Genomic DNA, 15,328 nt, shown 5'->3' with positions numbered 1-15,328 from the left:
TCATTCCATTAAGAATGTCACTTATCGATCTGTTATTGAGAAAAAAACAGTATTATAAGACTCAAATATGCCCAAATGTTAGATTGACTTTGCATTAAAATAAACTCCTGAAAAAAATTATGACTAAGAAAAAATGTGAAGTAACTCAAGATAATTTTAATTGGGTTCAATCTCAATTAGAAATGGCAAACGAACGACTCGAGTCGAATATAAGTCGATAAAAAAAGAGTTAAATAAAAATGGATAAAGTACTCGACTCAACTCACATTTTAAATGGTTAAGAACAAGTTACCTAATGGAAAATATGGATACCCATATTATAATAGAAATCTTGTTAAAAGCTTTAAAAATAAAATAAAAAACTTTTAAGTTTTTTTTATCACTTCACTCCACCCCTACCGGCACCTTTACCCCCCTAAGGCCAAAAAATGTAAAAAAAAAAAAGTAAGGAATAATTTTGTTTTTTTATATAAAAAAAAAATTAAAAGTTTTTTTATCACCCAACCTCACTCTCCCCTATTAGCGCCCCCGCCCCTCCCCCCACTCTATTCCAAAAAAAGTTAAAAAAATTATAAAAAAATTAAATTCTTTTTTATAAAGAAAACTATTTTTTTTACCCCCCTACCGCCCAACACCACCACCCCCTACGCCCCTACAACCCATGCCCCCACACCCCCTACCCCCCTACACCCCCATGTGCCTACCCCTACGCCCACCCCCCATCCCAAAAAAAAGGAGTAAAAAAAAATTAAAAAATCTTTTCTATGACCCCCCACCTCCTATCAGCCCCCTCCCCCACACACCCCATCCCCAAAAAAAAATTAACAAAATTTTAATTTTTTTAAAAACAAATTACCACCCCACCCCCTACCAGCCCCCCACCCCTCCCAAAAAAATGTAAAAAAAAAGTTTCATTTTATTTTTAAAAAAAGACTTTCTTACTATCCCACCCTTTATCACTTTTTTATTTGTGTGAAAGAACATCTTTTACCCATTTTATCAATTTAACTACCCACTTTTAAATGGGTAATATGAGTATTATTCGTTTTACCCCATTTTTAAATGAGTTGGATACCAACCCATTTAAAATGGGTAAATATGAGTGGATACTCATATTAATTACCCATTCTGCCACCCATAATCTCAACTCATTCAAGCTTTAACCAATTTTAAGAGAATTCTCAATTGAGCTCAATTTAATCTCCAATTTCAACCCGTTTTAAGACTCTTTATTTGTATTGATGTAATGTATGTTCCTATATTGAATGTATGAATTGCTATCTATTGTGTATGTTTTAAGATTTATCTATCCATATGTAAATTTTTTTTAAAAAAAATCTTGAGTTGAATTCAAATTGTGGTTAACAAACTTAACTAACAACATATTAATATTATTGAGATTAAGCGGGTCAAGACCCATTTTAAGTCCATTTGAGCCCAAAGTAAACTTGGGCGGGTCAAGACCCAACTCAATATCTATTTCAATACATTTTAATATCTCCAATTTCAACCTAACCCCCCCATTTGACACCTCCTACCTTGTTTGGTACAATTTTATACACTATAATTGGTATTATGAACTTTTTTCTTTGTAAAATAAATGGGAGTAGGAAAAGGGAAATAAGGATGGGATTACAATGTGGAGAATCGAACCCTCACTAACAAAGTGGGAGTTTAGACAACTAACCAACAAATCTACTAAGACTCTCTGTATTTGGTATTATGGAATATGGGTCATTTGGTAGAGTGCATTAGAAAAAATAAGGCATGTACAGTAACTTCACATATTATTAGTACCTTGTTTGTACACTTTTCCAACCTATCTTATACACTTTATTTGACATTAAAGTATGTTTCACTAATACATGAAAATTCATGGAATCAGTAATGTAGTTGACAACCAATTTTGACCGACTTGTAGCCTTTTTCGAATTGCTATTTGACTAAATATGTATTGCAAAATATTTTCCCTTATTCCACAGATTCAAAAATTTAATTAGTTTTAAGTAAATAGTTTACATTTTAATATTCATGATTTACACAATTTATTGTAATTATTCTTCTTATCAAATTATTATTTTTTATTCATTATATTTTTTTCGGTAGTCAAATTTTGAAATAATTATTTTACTTTTCGGTTTAAAGTTTAAAATATTGATTTATTAGGCGTTGTACATTATTAATTAAATAGCCATTCACTTAATCTTCTCTTAAATCATAAATTGTAGCCCATTCTATTCAATCTATTTAGCTTATAGCCCATTTTTCTATTCAATTTCATTTCAATTCTAGCATTCTCAATTCAATTTTATTTCAATTATAGTCACATGTTGATTTCAATTGTGGCCTACTCTTATTCCAATTCTCAACTTCCATTTAATCATAGTCGTCCATCAGGTGGAGCAACTCTGAGATCATATCCTAGTCGTTCAGTTTAATAGATCCAAACGGTTCAGATTCACCAACTCTTTCTTTCCTATTTTAATTCCCATCACCCCAAAAACCCCTAAATCATTTTTCTCCTCTTCCTCTCGAAGAATGCAGCAGCGCCGCACCCTCCATACTCTCCTTTCCTCGCCTCCACTCTCCTCCGACTGGCGAGACCACGCTGCTCTGACCGCCACCACCGGCGAGGCTCCCCCTCGCCTCCTCCCTTTGCTTTCTCTCTCTCCCAGAAAAACCCCATCACCAGCCACCTCCTTCTCTTCTTCTCCCTCCATCCCCTTTTCTTCTTTTTTTCGCCAATGGAAACACCGACGAATCACCAGTCGACCCTCATCCGTCAGTGAGATCGACAACAACAAAATGACGGTTTATGCTTGTCGTTTCGGCCAGCGAGCCAGCGCGAGGACTAGCTAGCTACAAGCGCCGCCTCCGCTTTTCTCTTCTCAGGTGAGGTTGAGTAAAATAAAAACATGAGTGTTGAAGCTCCGACCAGTCGACTCCGGGAGGTCGATAACAACGCACCAAGCTTCGACTAACCACTCTGATCAATGGATATGATGGAAACAACGAGCACCATTTTGGATGTAGTTTGGTCAGCAGGAAGCTTCAAGATTTTGGCTTATTAAAGACAAATTCTTACAGATTTGTCCGAGTACGTTCCTAACTTGATTGTGTTTTAAATTTTTTTTCTTAAACTACTCTTGATTTGTTTCCAAATATATAATTTATGATTTTCATTTTAATAATGATTGCGGAATTTCTTCATAAGCTTGCTTAATAATTTGTGCTAAATTTGTTTCTTTAGCTTTAAAATATCATCGTGTTAATATTCACCTGCATGAAATGTAAAATGGGTGGTAATGTATTGTGAGTGTATTTATACTGAAAATTTGTTTCTTAACTTAAATTGATTTTCTCTACTTGTATCTAGATGGTAATCTCCTTCAACTTTCACCTTATTTGGTGCTATAATACTTGTTGACCTGTTAACAATTTTCGTATATGTCAAGTTGATAATCTGGATGATTGATGTTTAATTGATTGTTTCCTTGGCTAAATTGAATGGTTTTTATTTACTATCATGTTGTAATCTAGTCCGGCTTCAAAATATTTCAATCTTTGATTTTCACTCCCTTCATTTATGGTATCCTTGTAAAATTGGATTTCGTGATTTGCTCGTAATTTATTTGTTTTCCTTCATTGCTTTGTTTAGTATCTGTTTAAATTGTTACTTGTTTGGATATGGTAAGGATACTAGAAAGTAGTATGTGAAAGTGTATATTTTGAGACTTGATTTGAGTTGTATGTTATTGGTCTTTCCTTAAATAATTGTTCTCTTTCGACTGATGATGTGTAATATTAATTGATAGTTTGTTAATTGACTTTTGTTGCCTTAGTCAAGGACAGATTGATTTTACATATTATTTTTGTTAAATATATGTTCGGTATTGGTAAAAAAGTTTGTTGACTGATTTTACTCTTTACTTGTTTAAGGAAAATATTTAATCGATCCCAAAATTTGTTATTTCCCTTTATTATGTACCCTCCTATTTACTATACAAAGTGACATCATTCTCACTATTTACAGACGCTTTAACTGGCAATCAAATATTCTCTACTCTCAAAAGATAACATTTTTTATAAATGGTTTTAAAAGTTCTCTGTTTAGGTTCATTGTTTCAAGTTGGGCATCAGATCGAGTTATTTCTTGCTGGTTTATTTTCTCTACTTAACTGGTTAGTGCTTCTATTCAAATTAATTTCTGTTTTGCATTAGTGTACTATTTAATTTAATTTAATTCGTAACAAATAAAAAGGAAAGCATCCGGGTCAGTTTTTTTTATCCCTTCTTGCTATGTGTGTGATTTTATACTCTTCATAACTTGTCTGAATTCTTGTATATCTGTTTTCTGCCTATGTATACGAAATAATTAATATTATGTGCGTAAGTTGATGCCTATATAATTAGTATTATCATCTTGCTATATTAGACTGCCTTTATGTGTTGTATATCTGTCAGTATCTCCCTTTTGTTTAACAAGGTTTTGAACATAAGGTTAAAGATATCGAAGAGTTCGCCTGGGACCAAAATTCCATACGGAATTAGTTTTGCTTAGACTTTTATGTATTATTATTGCTTTATTTCAAATTTTTTTGTAATAATTTTGTATACTCCTACTGCTTCATACATATATGAAATAACTTGAGGGAACCGTCTAAAGGGGAAGACAAAGGCGAATCCAGGATTTAAAGATAGGGGGGCACCACTAAGAGTGGCTCAAGGGTAAGGCTCAGAGGGTAAGTTAGCAAAGCGCCCTGCTTAGGCCTCCAAAATTTTGGGGCCCCAATAATTTTGGCTTAAGGATAAGGTTAGAAAAATACAACATCTTTCTTCATACTATACTCTAACCATCTAGAATATTAAACCTTAATTAACCATGCCTTACAAAATTGACGCATTTTCGTTTCGAATCTAATTTGAGGATATTCATTACCATTAACATCTGGTCAACAATGCTCACATTGAATATAGTGTCTTCTCACTTCATCTCGTATTCCAAGGATATATTTATCAATATATTTTTTCTCCAGGACCCGGTTTAAATGATTGCAAATCAAACTCATCTATAACATGCGAAGAATTGTCTCTAAAACTAGCACTTGGTTGAGAAGAATTATGTTTCGTTAAAAATCTATCAATTTCAAATCACAAGAATCAACAACAAATTCTTACAAAAAAAATATGCTTATAAAGAAGAACTTACCAATTTATGCAAGATAATGGGAGTAGGACTTCAATTATGCAGTGAAGAATACTTGTAAGTTGTAGATTTTCTTGCCGTCTTATATTTTGTTTAAAACTGTGTTAGGACTTTTATTTGTTTTTAATTTCAATTAAGAAAAGAATGGGGCCAGACGAGATGGCAAAAAGAGGGTGGTTAAGAAGGGGGTGGGGATGATGAGGTGGCAATTTTTAAAAAAAGGTTAACTGTAATGCAAAAATGATTTTAAAGGAAAAAAACACAGTCTTTCACGGGATTCGAACTCACGTAGTCGTGGTCGGAAATTGCGGCTTTGACCAATGCACTAGGCGTCTTTTTGTTACAAGGGTGCACAATCAAATATATTATTATTTTATCAAATATATATATATATATATATATATCTAAAAAAAAAGTTACCGAGTGCATGTGGGTCTGCCTCTGAGGGAGGGGAATTATGTGCTATCTGTCTTTATTTTATTTTAATTATGTGAGTATGATATAGATATATGATCGCGTTGATTAATTACTTGAATTTAATGTTATTATCATCATGTTTAAAACCAATTTTTATATGACTGTCAAATTCTAATAATCTAATTAAAAACCAACTCTTATATGTTTATGCTTTTGTCTTTTTAAATAAATTTCAACATGTTAGTTAATTAGTTTAATTAATCAAATTTTAATAATCTCAGCATGTTAATCAATCGGATTGTACCTATAGATACTTATTAAAATTTTAGGATATTAATATAGAATTTGTGCTTAAATATTATATTAACTGCGAATTGTTTAATTTACTAGATATCATGTCTATAAGAATTAAATAACTTTTGACCTAATAATATAATAAGCTTCAAACAAGTATTTTATCTTACCCTTGGTTTTGAAATCATGCTTATAAATTTTGTTAAAGTTTTGATTCGTTAATTGCTTAGATACCATGCCTATAAGATCTAATCAATTTTAATGTATTATTTGAGAGTAGAAAATCATGCATAGAAGCTTAAACTAATTATTTTAGCTTATTGTTTATTTTGAAATCATGTCTATAGGAATTAGTTATATTTTTAACATACTATTCGAGTATAGGAAAATCATGCATACATGCTATTAATATTTCCAGCATGCTAATAATCAGTTATCGTGTGTGAATCCTTGTTCAAAAAGATTTTTTAGCATGTTCAAACTTGGGAATCATGTTTATAGGTTGTAATCAATTTAAGAATGCTATATGGGTTAGACATCATGTTAAGGGTCCGATCAATATTTTCATTGATTAATTAGATTTTAAACAACCATGTTAAATAAGCAAGAGACATTATGACTATTTCAGAATGTTTAAAATAAATAGGCATAAATATTGTATATTAGGTCCGATTTGTTTAACTGAATAAATATCATGTCATAGAATTTAAATAATTTTCAGTATGTTAATATTTAATAAAAATAATTTCTGATTTATTTCTAGCATGTTAGCAATTACTGGTTGACCTTTCAACAGTTAAAAACTAATAGGCTACAAATACTTTTCTGATTAATGTTATATCTACATGTCCTCTCTAAAATTAGTCAACATATTGTTATGCTAAAATGCTTGTTTGCGTACACAATAATGCATGATTCTTTCACCTATTTACGTGTGTTTGCTAGCATGCTGATAACTAATTTAGAGGCTAATATGAGATTTATGTGCTAAGTGCTCGTCCAATGTGTTTTGATTGACGCTTAGTGTCTAATTAGGTTTCTTGAGTTTTCTTTAAGTCTAAACCCTATCATCTAGTAGTTCAATGCTTCTTGGACATTAAGTCGGGACACAATATACCTTTTTAGGATGTTAGTTTTATGATTTTCTTTTGAAAATCGCTTTAGGAGCTAAATAATAAATGAACTTAGAAAATTGAAGGATAGGGGTATTTAGGCCTTTACTAGAAATGATGTAAGTTGACTTGAGCAGAAAAAATGATAAATTTTGATTTGTCTTAATAACACTGAATAAGCCGAGCGCTGATCCAAAACGGATAATTTAAATTAGGTTTTCTCTTTTTCTTTTTTTATATGTTTTGTGTATATATTTGGGGTAGTTTAATTAATAAAAAATATTTTCTCCTATCTATTTGTGTTTTATTTTTGTCTCCTTGCTCATCTCTTCAATGTATTTATGTTATTTATTTGTATTAAATGCCTTACTTGTTTATATTTGTTTCATCACTTAATTTAGTTTAGTTAGAATAATTAAATAATAGACGTTGTTTGCTACATGTTAACCCCACATAAAATATATGCGATGTGGTTGGGATCCCATATTTGTGGACCTTGAAAGGTGTCTAACACCTTCATTTTGAGGTAATTTGAACCCTTACCTGAATCATAGTTTCACATACCCCTCAGTTAAATTAGTTAGGTTAGAATGATGCCCTTCAATTACCCCTGCACTATTTAATAATGTATTTTAAAGATATATATGTGTCCACGTGGATATCATAAATATTGCATCATTATAAATAGTAGGCATAATACATAAACATGACCCTTAACTTAGCATCATCTGGCAACTATGACCTTTAACTTTGGGTGTGCACAAATAGACACTTAAACTTGTATAAAATTGAACAAATAGACACATTCGTCCTACATGACACCTTACATGAAAAATTTGTGTCTTATGTGGCGTCCTACATGTATTATGTCATGTAGGACATATGTGTCTACTTGTTCAATTTTATACAAGTTTAAGTGCCTATTTGTGCACACTCAGAGTTGGAGGGCATAATTGTCCGTTGAAGCCAAGTTAAGGGTTATGTTTATGTATTATGCCTAAATAGTAACTTGTCCAGCTGAGCACCTATATATCTTTAAAATACACCCATCCAAAACTTGGGATTGTTACAACAATTTCGATCAAACTTTGGATATATTTCAGACCTTTTTCCATACCAAAGTCCATAATTTTAATAAATAAAGAGAAATATCTATTAGCCTTGGAATATTACCCAATGAAATTTGAACTTGTGGCAAAGATTTCGTGGAGCTAAATAAACATGTAAGAAACATCATGGTCCGTCTCTCAATTCCAATAAACAAATTGATAAACATAGAGGGTCTAATTTGCAATTTTAACATACTTGAAGTCGAAGCTAATCTTAAAACTCCTCTTTACGCGGTCTGGGACTTTCCCTTCGCTTTCGTATTGGGAATTTGCAAATACAACTCGCATATTCTCTCTCCCTCGCTCTCTTTTAAAGCTTCGTCGCCGCCGTCGTGTCTGGTTGCTTCGATTCGCCGGTAAGTATTCCGATCTCAGCTACAACGTGTCGGAAAAGAGCGTAAATTTACCCTAAAGTCTTCAATTCCTAGGGGTTTCGCTTCTTCGCTGTCTCTATGTCTTAGAATTTTTCAAGCTATTCGAGAAAAAGGAAAAAAAATTAGGGAAAAGAATTTCAATTGATTTTTATATATTTTGATTAGTTTTTACCAGATCTGCTATTGAGTTTTCAAATAACTCGATTTTTCATCGAGCTAGGGTTTGTTGGGTTTGCCGACTTTATTTGTGAAATTAGGGTTAGGGTTTATAGGTGAATTTAGGGTTTTCTTTGATACAAACATTTACATGGCTGCTGGAAGACATGGTGGTTACAGGGATAATGAATTTAGGGGGCGTGAGGCTGAGTTTGAGATTTCACGGCGGGAGCTTGGTTACTCCAAGGGGGATTACGAAAGAATTAGGTCTGAGGATCGGGATTTTGATAGGGATCGAGTTCATGACAGGAGTGGTCGAGATAGGGGTAGGTTGAGACAGAAGGATATAAAGGAAAGGGATATGGTAAATGGGAGTTTTAAGTCCATGTCAAGCAGGAGTGATTCTGGTAGTAGTGATGGTGATGGTGGTGGAGCGAGGAGAAGTGGTGGGCTTAGTGTCAGAGCTGTTGACCGAGAGCCTATAAAAGAAAGGGATATGATAAATGGCAGTTATAGGTCCGGGTCAAGCAGGAGTGATTTTGGTAGTAGTGATGGTGATGCTGGTGGAATGAGGAGAAGTGGGCTTAGTGTCAGGGCTGTTGACCGAGAGCCTGGGGAATTGTCTAGCGAGAGTGGGTCTGATGGGGCTATTGAGTCAGACCAGAAGACCAAGAATGCCGCCAATGGGAATCAGTCTTCTGTACAGAGCAAGAAACGAAAATATTCTCCAATTATATGGGATAGGGAAGATAAGGAAGTGAATAGAATTCAAAGAGTAGAAATTCACCAGTAGCTGCTAAGCTACCTCCTCCGCCTCCATTGCCAAAGTCATCTGGCCAGTTGGCTAATTTCCCCCCTGAAAGGGTTGAGCAGGTCTCTCTGTTGAACACTAATAATGTTCACAGTATGGAGCCATCCCCAAGTAATACAAATACAGCACTTGGTTTACTTATGGATGCATCTCATGAATCCCCAGTTGACATATGTTCTCCACCTGTTGATGAGGAGCAATTGCTCAGTCAGGAAGCCAGGAAAGTAGAAGATGAGGAATATGTGCCCGTGCCGACTATAAGATCATTTCGATGGGCAACTGATGCTGACTCTCCAGCTGATGAAGGTGAGATTTCAGGTGATGATACGCTCCTATTGAAAAAGCGACGAGCAGTTTCCCAGTCAGCTGAAATGGGTGGACGCAGGAAATCACTAACTCCTGAATATGAGGAGCTCAAGAGAGAAAGCTCCGGAGGAAATAGAACGAGGTCTTCAGACTCTGATGAACATATTAGGTCCTGCAGCAGAGAGAGTTACCAGGGCAATGAATTAGATAAGAATGACTCAATGGATGTGGATAAGGACCGCAATTATGATGGGACTAGTGTTAGCCAGTCAGATACAGAATCTGAAGATGAACATGATTCTCGTGGTACACCGGAGGCTGCGCTTCCTCCACAAAGGAGCGTAAACATGCTGCAGGGGTGTAGAAGCGTCGATGAATTCGAGCGGCTTAACAGGATAGATGAAGGCACTTATGGGGTTGTTTACAGAGCTAAAGATAAGAAGACAGGAGAAATTGTTGCACTAAAGAAGGTTAAGATGGAGAAGGAACGAGAAGGATTTCCCCTGACATCTCTCAGGGAGATTAACATTCTTCTTTCTCTTCATCACCCCTCAATTGTAGATGTCAAAGAAGTAGTTGTAGGAAGCAGTCTTGACAGTATTTTTATGGTGATGGAGTACATGGAACATGATCTGAAGGCATTAATGGAGACAATGAGAAAACCATTTACCCAAAGTGAAGTCAAATGTCTTATGCTCCAGCTTTTGCATGGTGTCAAGTATCTTCATGATAATTGGGTCCTTCACCGAGATTTGAAGACTTCAAATTTGCTTCTAAACAACCAAGGTGAGTTGAAGATTTGTGACTTTGGTTTAGCTCGTCAATATGGGAGCCCCTTGAAACCATACACTCATTTGGTGGTTACTTTGTGGTACAGGTGAGTTTCATTTTTTATTCTTCATTAATCTGAAAAGATTTAAGTAGATACTGATACTTCTATTGCCGTGCGTCTGTATGTAGATGAAGGTTTCTATTGAGTTCTCGCCTAGCTGGCTTCTATTTAGCCAGTGATTGATTAGTTTTTTTTGCATACAGGGCGCCAGAACTTCTGTTGGGAGCCAAGCAATATTCTACTGCAATTGACATGTGGTCACTGGGTTGTATCATGGCCGAGATGCTATGCAAAGAACCACTCTTCAATGGGAAAACAGAAGTTGATCAAATTGACAAGGTATCTTTCTAGCTGCTGATGGAGAATTACTTGATTTTTGATGACATTTACCATGAGTGAAGTCTTCTTAATATACTTCTGTGGTTTTTCTTACCAGATATTCAGAATTCTTGGCACCCCTAATGAGACGATTTGGCCAGGGTTTTCCAAGCTTCCTGGGGTGAAGGTCAACTTTGTAAAGCATCAGTAAGTATTATCTTCTTCTATATTCTATTGCTTCTCTTGTCGGCCAGAGATTCATGTTTTTATTTTTGCCGCTGTTTTCCCAGGCTTCCAGCTTTGGGTGATTCTGGTTTGGCTTTCTGGCCTCCTCTGATGACAATCTATGGTGGAGAAGTATTTTCATGTTTCTACTAACCATTTGATTTGTTTGTAACAGGTTTAATAATTTAAGAAATAAATTTCAAAGCCCTACAACATCCTACATGGGAAAACCAGACCTATCAGAGTCTGGCCTTGACCTGTTGAATAAGCTTCTGACTTATGATCCTGCGAAGGTGATGGCAATAACATTTGGGAACTTCTAAATTCTTTTTTATGTTGTTTTTACCTCTTTTGATATTGATGTTTATATGACATATTGCAGAGAATATCCGCCGATGCTGCTTTGAACCATGAGTGGTTTCGTGAAGTTCCTCTCCCCAAGTCTAAAGAATTCATGCCTACTTTCCCTGCACAGCATGCACAAGATAGGTAAATCTTCTTTCAGTGCTAATTTTCAGATGGTAGTTCGGTTAGCTCCTTGGACTGTTATTTGATGTTCTTGTGTTGTTTTTAGGCGTGTGCGAAGAGTAATGAAGAGCCCAGATCCTCTTGAGGAGCAGCGAAGAAAGGAACTGAAGCAAGGGGTGTTGGGAACTGGTGGATTGTTTGGCTAAGATAAGTGAATAGTGCTCAGTAACTGTTTGAGTTTTGCTTTCTCTAATACTCATGGGTTGACGTGGTTGAGATTAGAGCCATGCACTTAAAGGAAGTTGCAAAAATTGTTTGCTAGACGATCAGTTCAGCTGTTTTTTTAGCAGGCTTATCTGACAATTAGATCAAGAAACAATTCTTTTGGCTATGCGTTATCAGATCTGTTGCAGGTTGACCTACTGGGCTCTGGTGCCTTGTCAAAATCTCTGGGACTGCTTGCATGGCAGGGGTGGCATAGTAAGCTTACCTGTTAAGGAACAGTTTCAATTGAAACTAGTGTATGTAACATATTTCCCATTGGCAGTGTAAACAATGATCTTGAAATTGATTTTGTTAAACATATGGATTGGTTTCATACTTCTAGTATGTCGATTTTAATTTTCATATTCTGTGTGCAAGAGATGGTGGTGTAAAGCTGATGGGGAATACTTAGCTTTTTCATTGATGAAGAATTTCAATGAAACTATTGCACATATGAAGGTAATTATTGGACCTGAATACATGGATAGTAATCAAGGATGACATATATGCTTTCCCATGAACATTCAATGTTTTACTGCTCTCCATGCTCACAGCCTTCACTCTTCATTATTGTTTACTTCCATGCTTTTCTTCTGGCCCTTTCCATCTGCATGGGCAGGTTGCACATTATTGTCTGGATCACAAGGGATTAGGACACATAAATATCACATGTTCCAATGTTTTTTGGGACAAACCTTAGTAGTGAATGACTACATATTTCTGTACATGTCTTAGTGATGTCATTCAAATGTGATGTGAAGTCATGATGACGTTTTCAAAATCATTTAAAGGTTATATGGTGATATTACGAACAAGCTGCATGATTATTTTTTTTCTGTAGGATTTGTTTCAGAATCATTGCATGTTTTAGGGACCAACTACAGTTACCTCTCTTATCTACATGGGGTTCTGAAGTTACTGACTGCTCGGTGGAATGCTGATAATGGAAGTTAGCCATGGATGACATTATTATCTTAAGATTTTGGTTTAAGTTGTTTCTTTCAAAGTTTATTTCAAAATACTGGACTTAGGTTGAAAGACCAACCATTTTCTTTGGCTGAAAGCGTTACCCGGTTTCTAATTAACAAAGTTTTGCCAAGCAAGATGAAACAAGACCTGATCTTGAAAGTACTATTGATTTAGTTACTCGAAAAAATTTTTTTTTTTTCCGTTTGGAAGGAAATGTTGATTCGTTTTTCTTGCTGTGACACTATCTAAATTGCAAGTAGTTTATTCCTTGATGCATTTGGTTACCCTTGTTTTTCCTTTAGCATGATTCCATATATAGGTAGTGCAGGTAGTGCCTTGGAGGTTACTTCCATTTTTTGTTTCTTTGACTTTTGTATTACGGTTTATTCCATCTCATTTGTTGAGAACATGGATACCCATATTCCTTTTGGCTTGCATGCCAAACAACGGTCTACACTTTTTGGTTTCTTTTTGTATTTTATGTTAGGAAATTTTCAGTTTTTGATGTAGAATTAAAATCTATAAATGTCACTGCAGTATCAAGGAAAGCAGGTTGAGGAGCTTATCTACAACCTGGCATACATAGAATTTCAAATTTATTTTCCGTACTTCAGATACTCGTATTCTCTGCCCAAGCCAGTAAAGGTACTTTACTGCCTCATCTGCTAGAGATGTACAAATGTTAAGTTTTGATATCTTGTGCATTCTTTTTTAGATGGGGGATTCTTATTTGAGCCTATAATGGGTCTGGCCTCATTGATTTTTGATACTCTCTTTCAAATCTTCTGTATTGTGGAAAGATGACATCGTTTTGCTGTTACCATCCCTTGTATACATTCTTTTAGAGGCTAACTGGGTATTTCTCGGTTTGTCGCAAGTGGGATTTTTGTAAGTTGATTAATGAAAGAAGGAGCTAGTGTTATATCTGCAGCCCTGTTGTTGATTAGTTTTTATTTTGTGTTCTGGTGGCATCATAAGGGACTTCAATAACCCTATTTGGTTTGTAACCCAAACTGCGAAGCTGTCATTCTTTGAATTGTTTCTCTGCAAAAGACATGCATAAACTCTTGGCCTTGAATCCTTGCAACTGGGAGAAGTCTCGATATTTTCATTTGTTCAATTTTTAAGAACTTGCATCGAGTCTTGAGGTTTCACTTTGCGACTCCTCTTTCTTGTAATGGTTTTTATTTTGGATGGAGGGGGTGGATTACTAGTGGTGAAGACCCTGGTTGTGCTTCTCAATTTTTTTTTTAAACCATAACCCCGACCCACTCCCTCAACTTGTTTCAGACCAGAAAGAGCAGGTGAGCCTGGGTGCAAATGCCTTCCAGAAGGGGCTGGAAATAGACGAGTAAAGGCTTGTAACCACGTATGCTCATATTTTTTCCTATGAATTTTCTTGCGGGGTTTGAGGCAGGAACATTAGATTCATAAGCCCGGAAGCTCATCTACTAGCCAGGGAAGTGGGTGGAAGGACATGTTTCAAGGAAATAGATCTGTGTAACCTGTCCAGACTAGGGAGAAATTGATAAAAGTTTTATAGCTACTTGAAGGTAGTCTGTTATTCTGGAATGTTTTAAGGGCTTTGAAATGGGAGATGGATGTTGAAAGACGTGCAAATGTTGCAGAAGGATGGTTAAATAAATTGCAGTTAAAATATTTTACTGGGAACTGTTACACTTGGTCTTTGATAGTCATCTCTACTTGATTTTGTGGAGGTTCTTCCTTGCATGTTTTGGTCACCGTGTCTGCAGAACTTTGCAATCAGAGAAGGAGAAAGGAAAGCTGTAGAGAGGCAAGATGAATGTGGCTGATAGCGCACACTCCTTGAAGAGGAAAAATCGTATGTTACTTATTATAAGCCGACTTGATTCTCTTTTTGAATATGCTTGTAACTAAATCACCTTCATATTTCGTCAATATCTAATGTCATGCAGTGTTGTGTTGCTACTTAGGATGGAGTTGGTGTCGATCATAAATGTTGGACCCAAGTTACAGAATGTTGTCCTGTGTAGAACACATTTGCAGTGTTGTGCTTCAAGTCTCTTTATGCAGTGTCCGTGAGAAGTTGTCGTGGCTGTTGCTGTCGTCAAGGGATGGTGAAGTCCGCCCGCCTCCCCCTCCAATGACAAAATTCTGTTGTCAACCCGCTCCACTTACACGCTTCAAACTTCTGACCTACTGTTTAAGGAATCCATCTTTTCTTCAACCAAAATGCTAGCACCATCCTGTAAATTAGCATAAAGACTCAGTTTATTTGAGATGAAGACGATGTTATCTGTGCGGCAGGTGAAAATAAACGAACACGTATTACCTGAAATTACTCCTTGTGCGGTTTCTGAAGAAGGAGATGATGATGCATGTCTAGAAGATTATCATATAAAGAGGATGCTAATGTTGGCAGATGGAGAAATATACAAAGTACACGTAGAATGGACATCATTATCTTCTAATGTCATATAATTTT

The 15,328-nt window shown here is 35.5% G+C and overlaps 1 protein-coding gene across 1 annotated transcript; it reads left to right on the top strand.

The window, feature by feature from the left end:
* Positions 1 to 7,915: 7,915 nt before the first annotated feature.
* LOC125866835 (cyclin-dependent kinase G-2) lies at positions 7,916 to 12,209 on the top strand. Its single transcript, XM_049547201.1, is given in 7 exon segments — positions 7,916 to 9,429; positions 9,432 to 10,662; positions 10,821 to 10,956; positions 11,054 to 11,142; positions 11,336 to 11,453; positions 11,543 to 11,649; positions 11,735 to 12,209. Coding segments are annotated over 7 exon segments (2,391 nt in total). The 5' UTR covers positions 7,916 to 8,819; the 3' UTR covers positions 11,835 to 12,209.
* Positions 12,210 to 15,328: the final 3,119 nt, after the last annotated feature.

Source organism: Solanum stenotomum, chromosome 6 (assembly GCF_019186545.1).
Source record: "Solanum stenotomum isolate F172 chromosome 6, ASM1918654v1, whole genome shotgun sequence".
NCBI lineage: Eukaryota > Viridiplantae > Streptophyta > Magnoliopsida > Solanales > Solanaceae > Solanum > Solanum stenotomum.
This window is presented reverse-complemented; position numbering and strand designations above follow the sequence as displayed.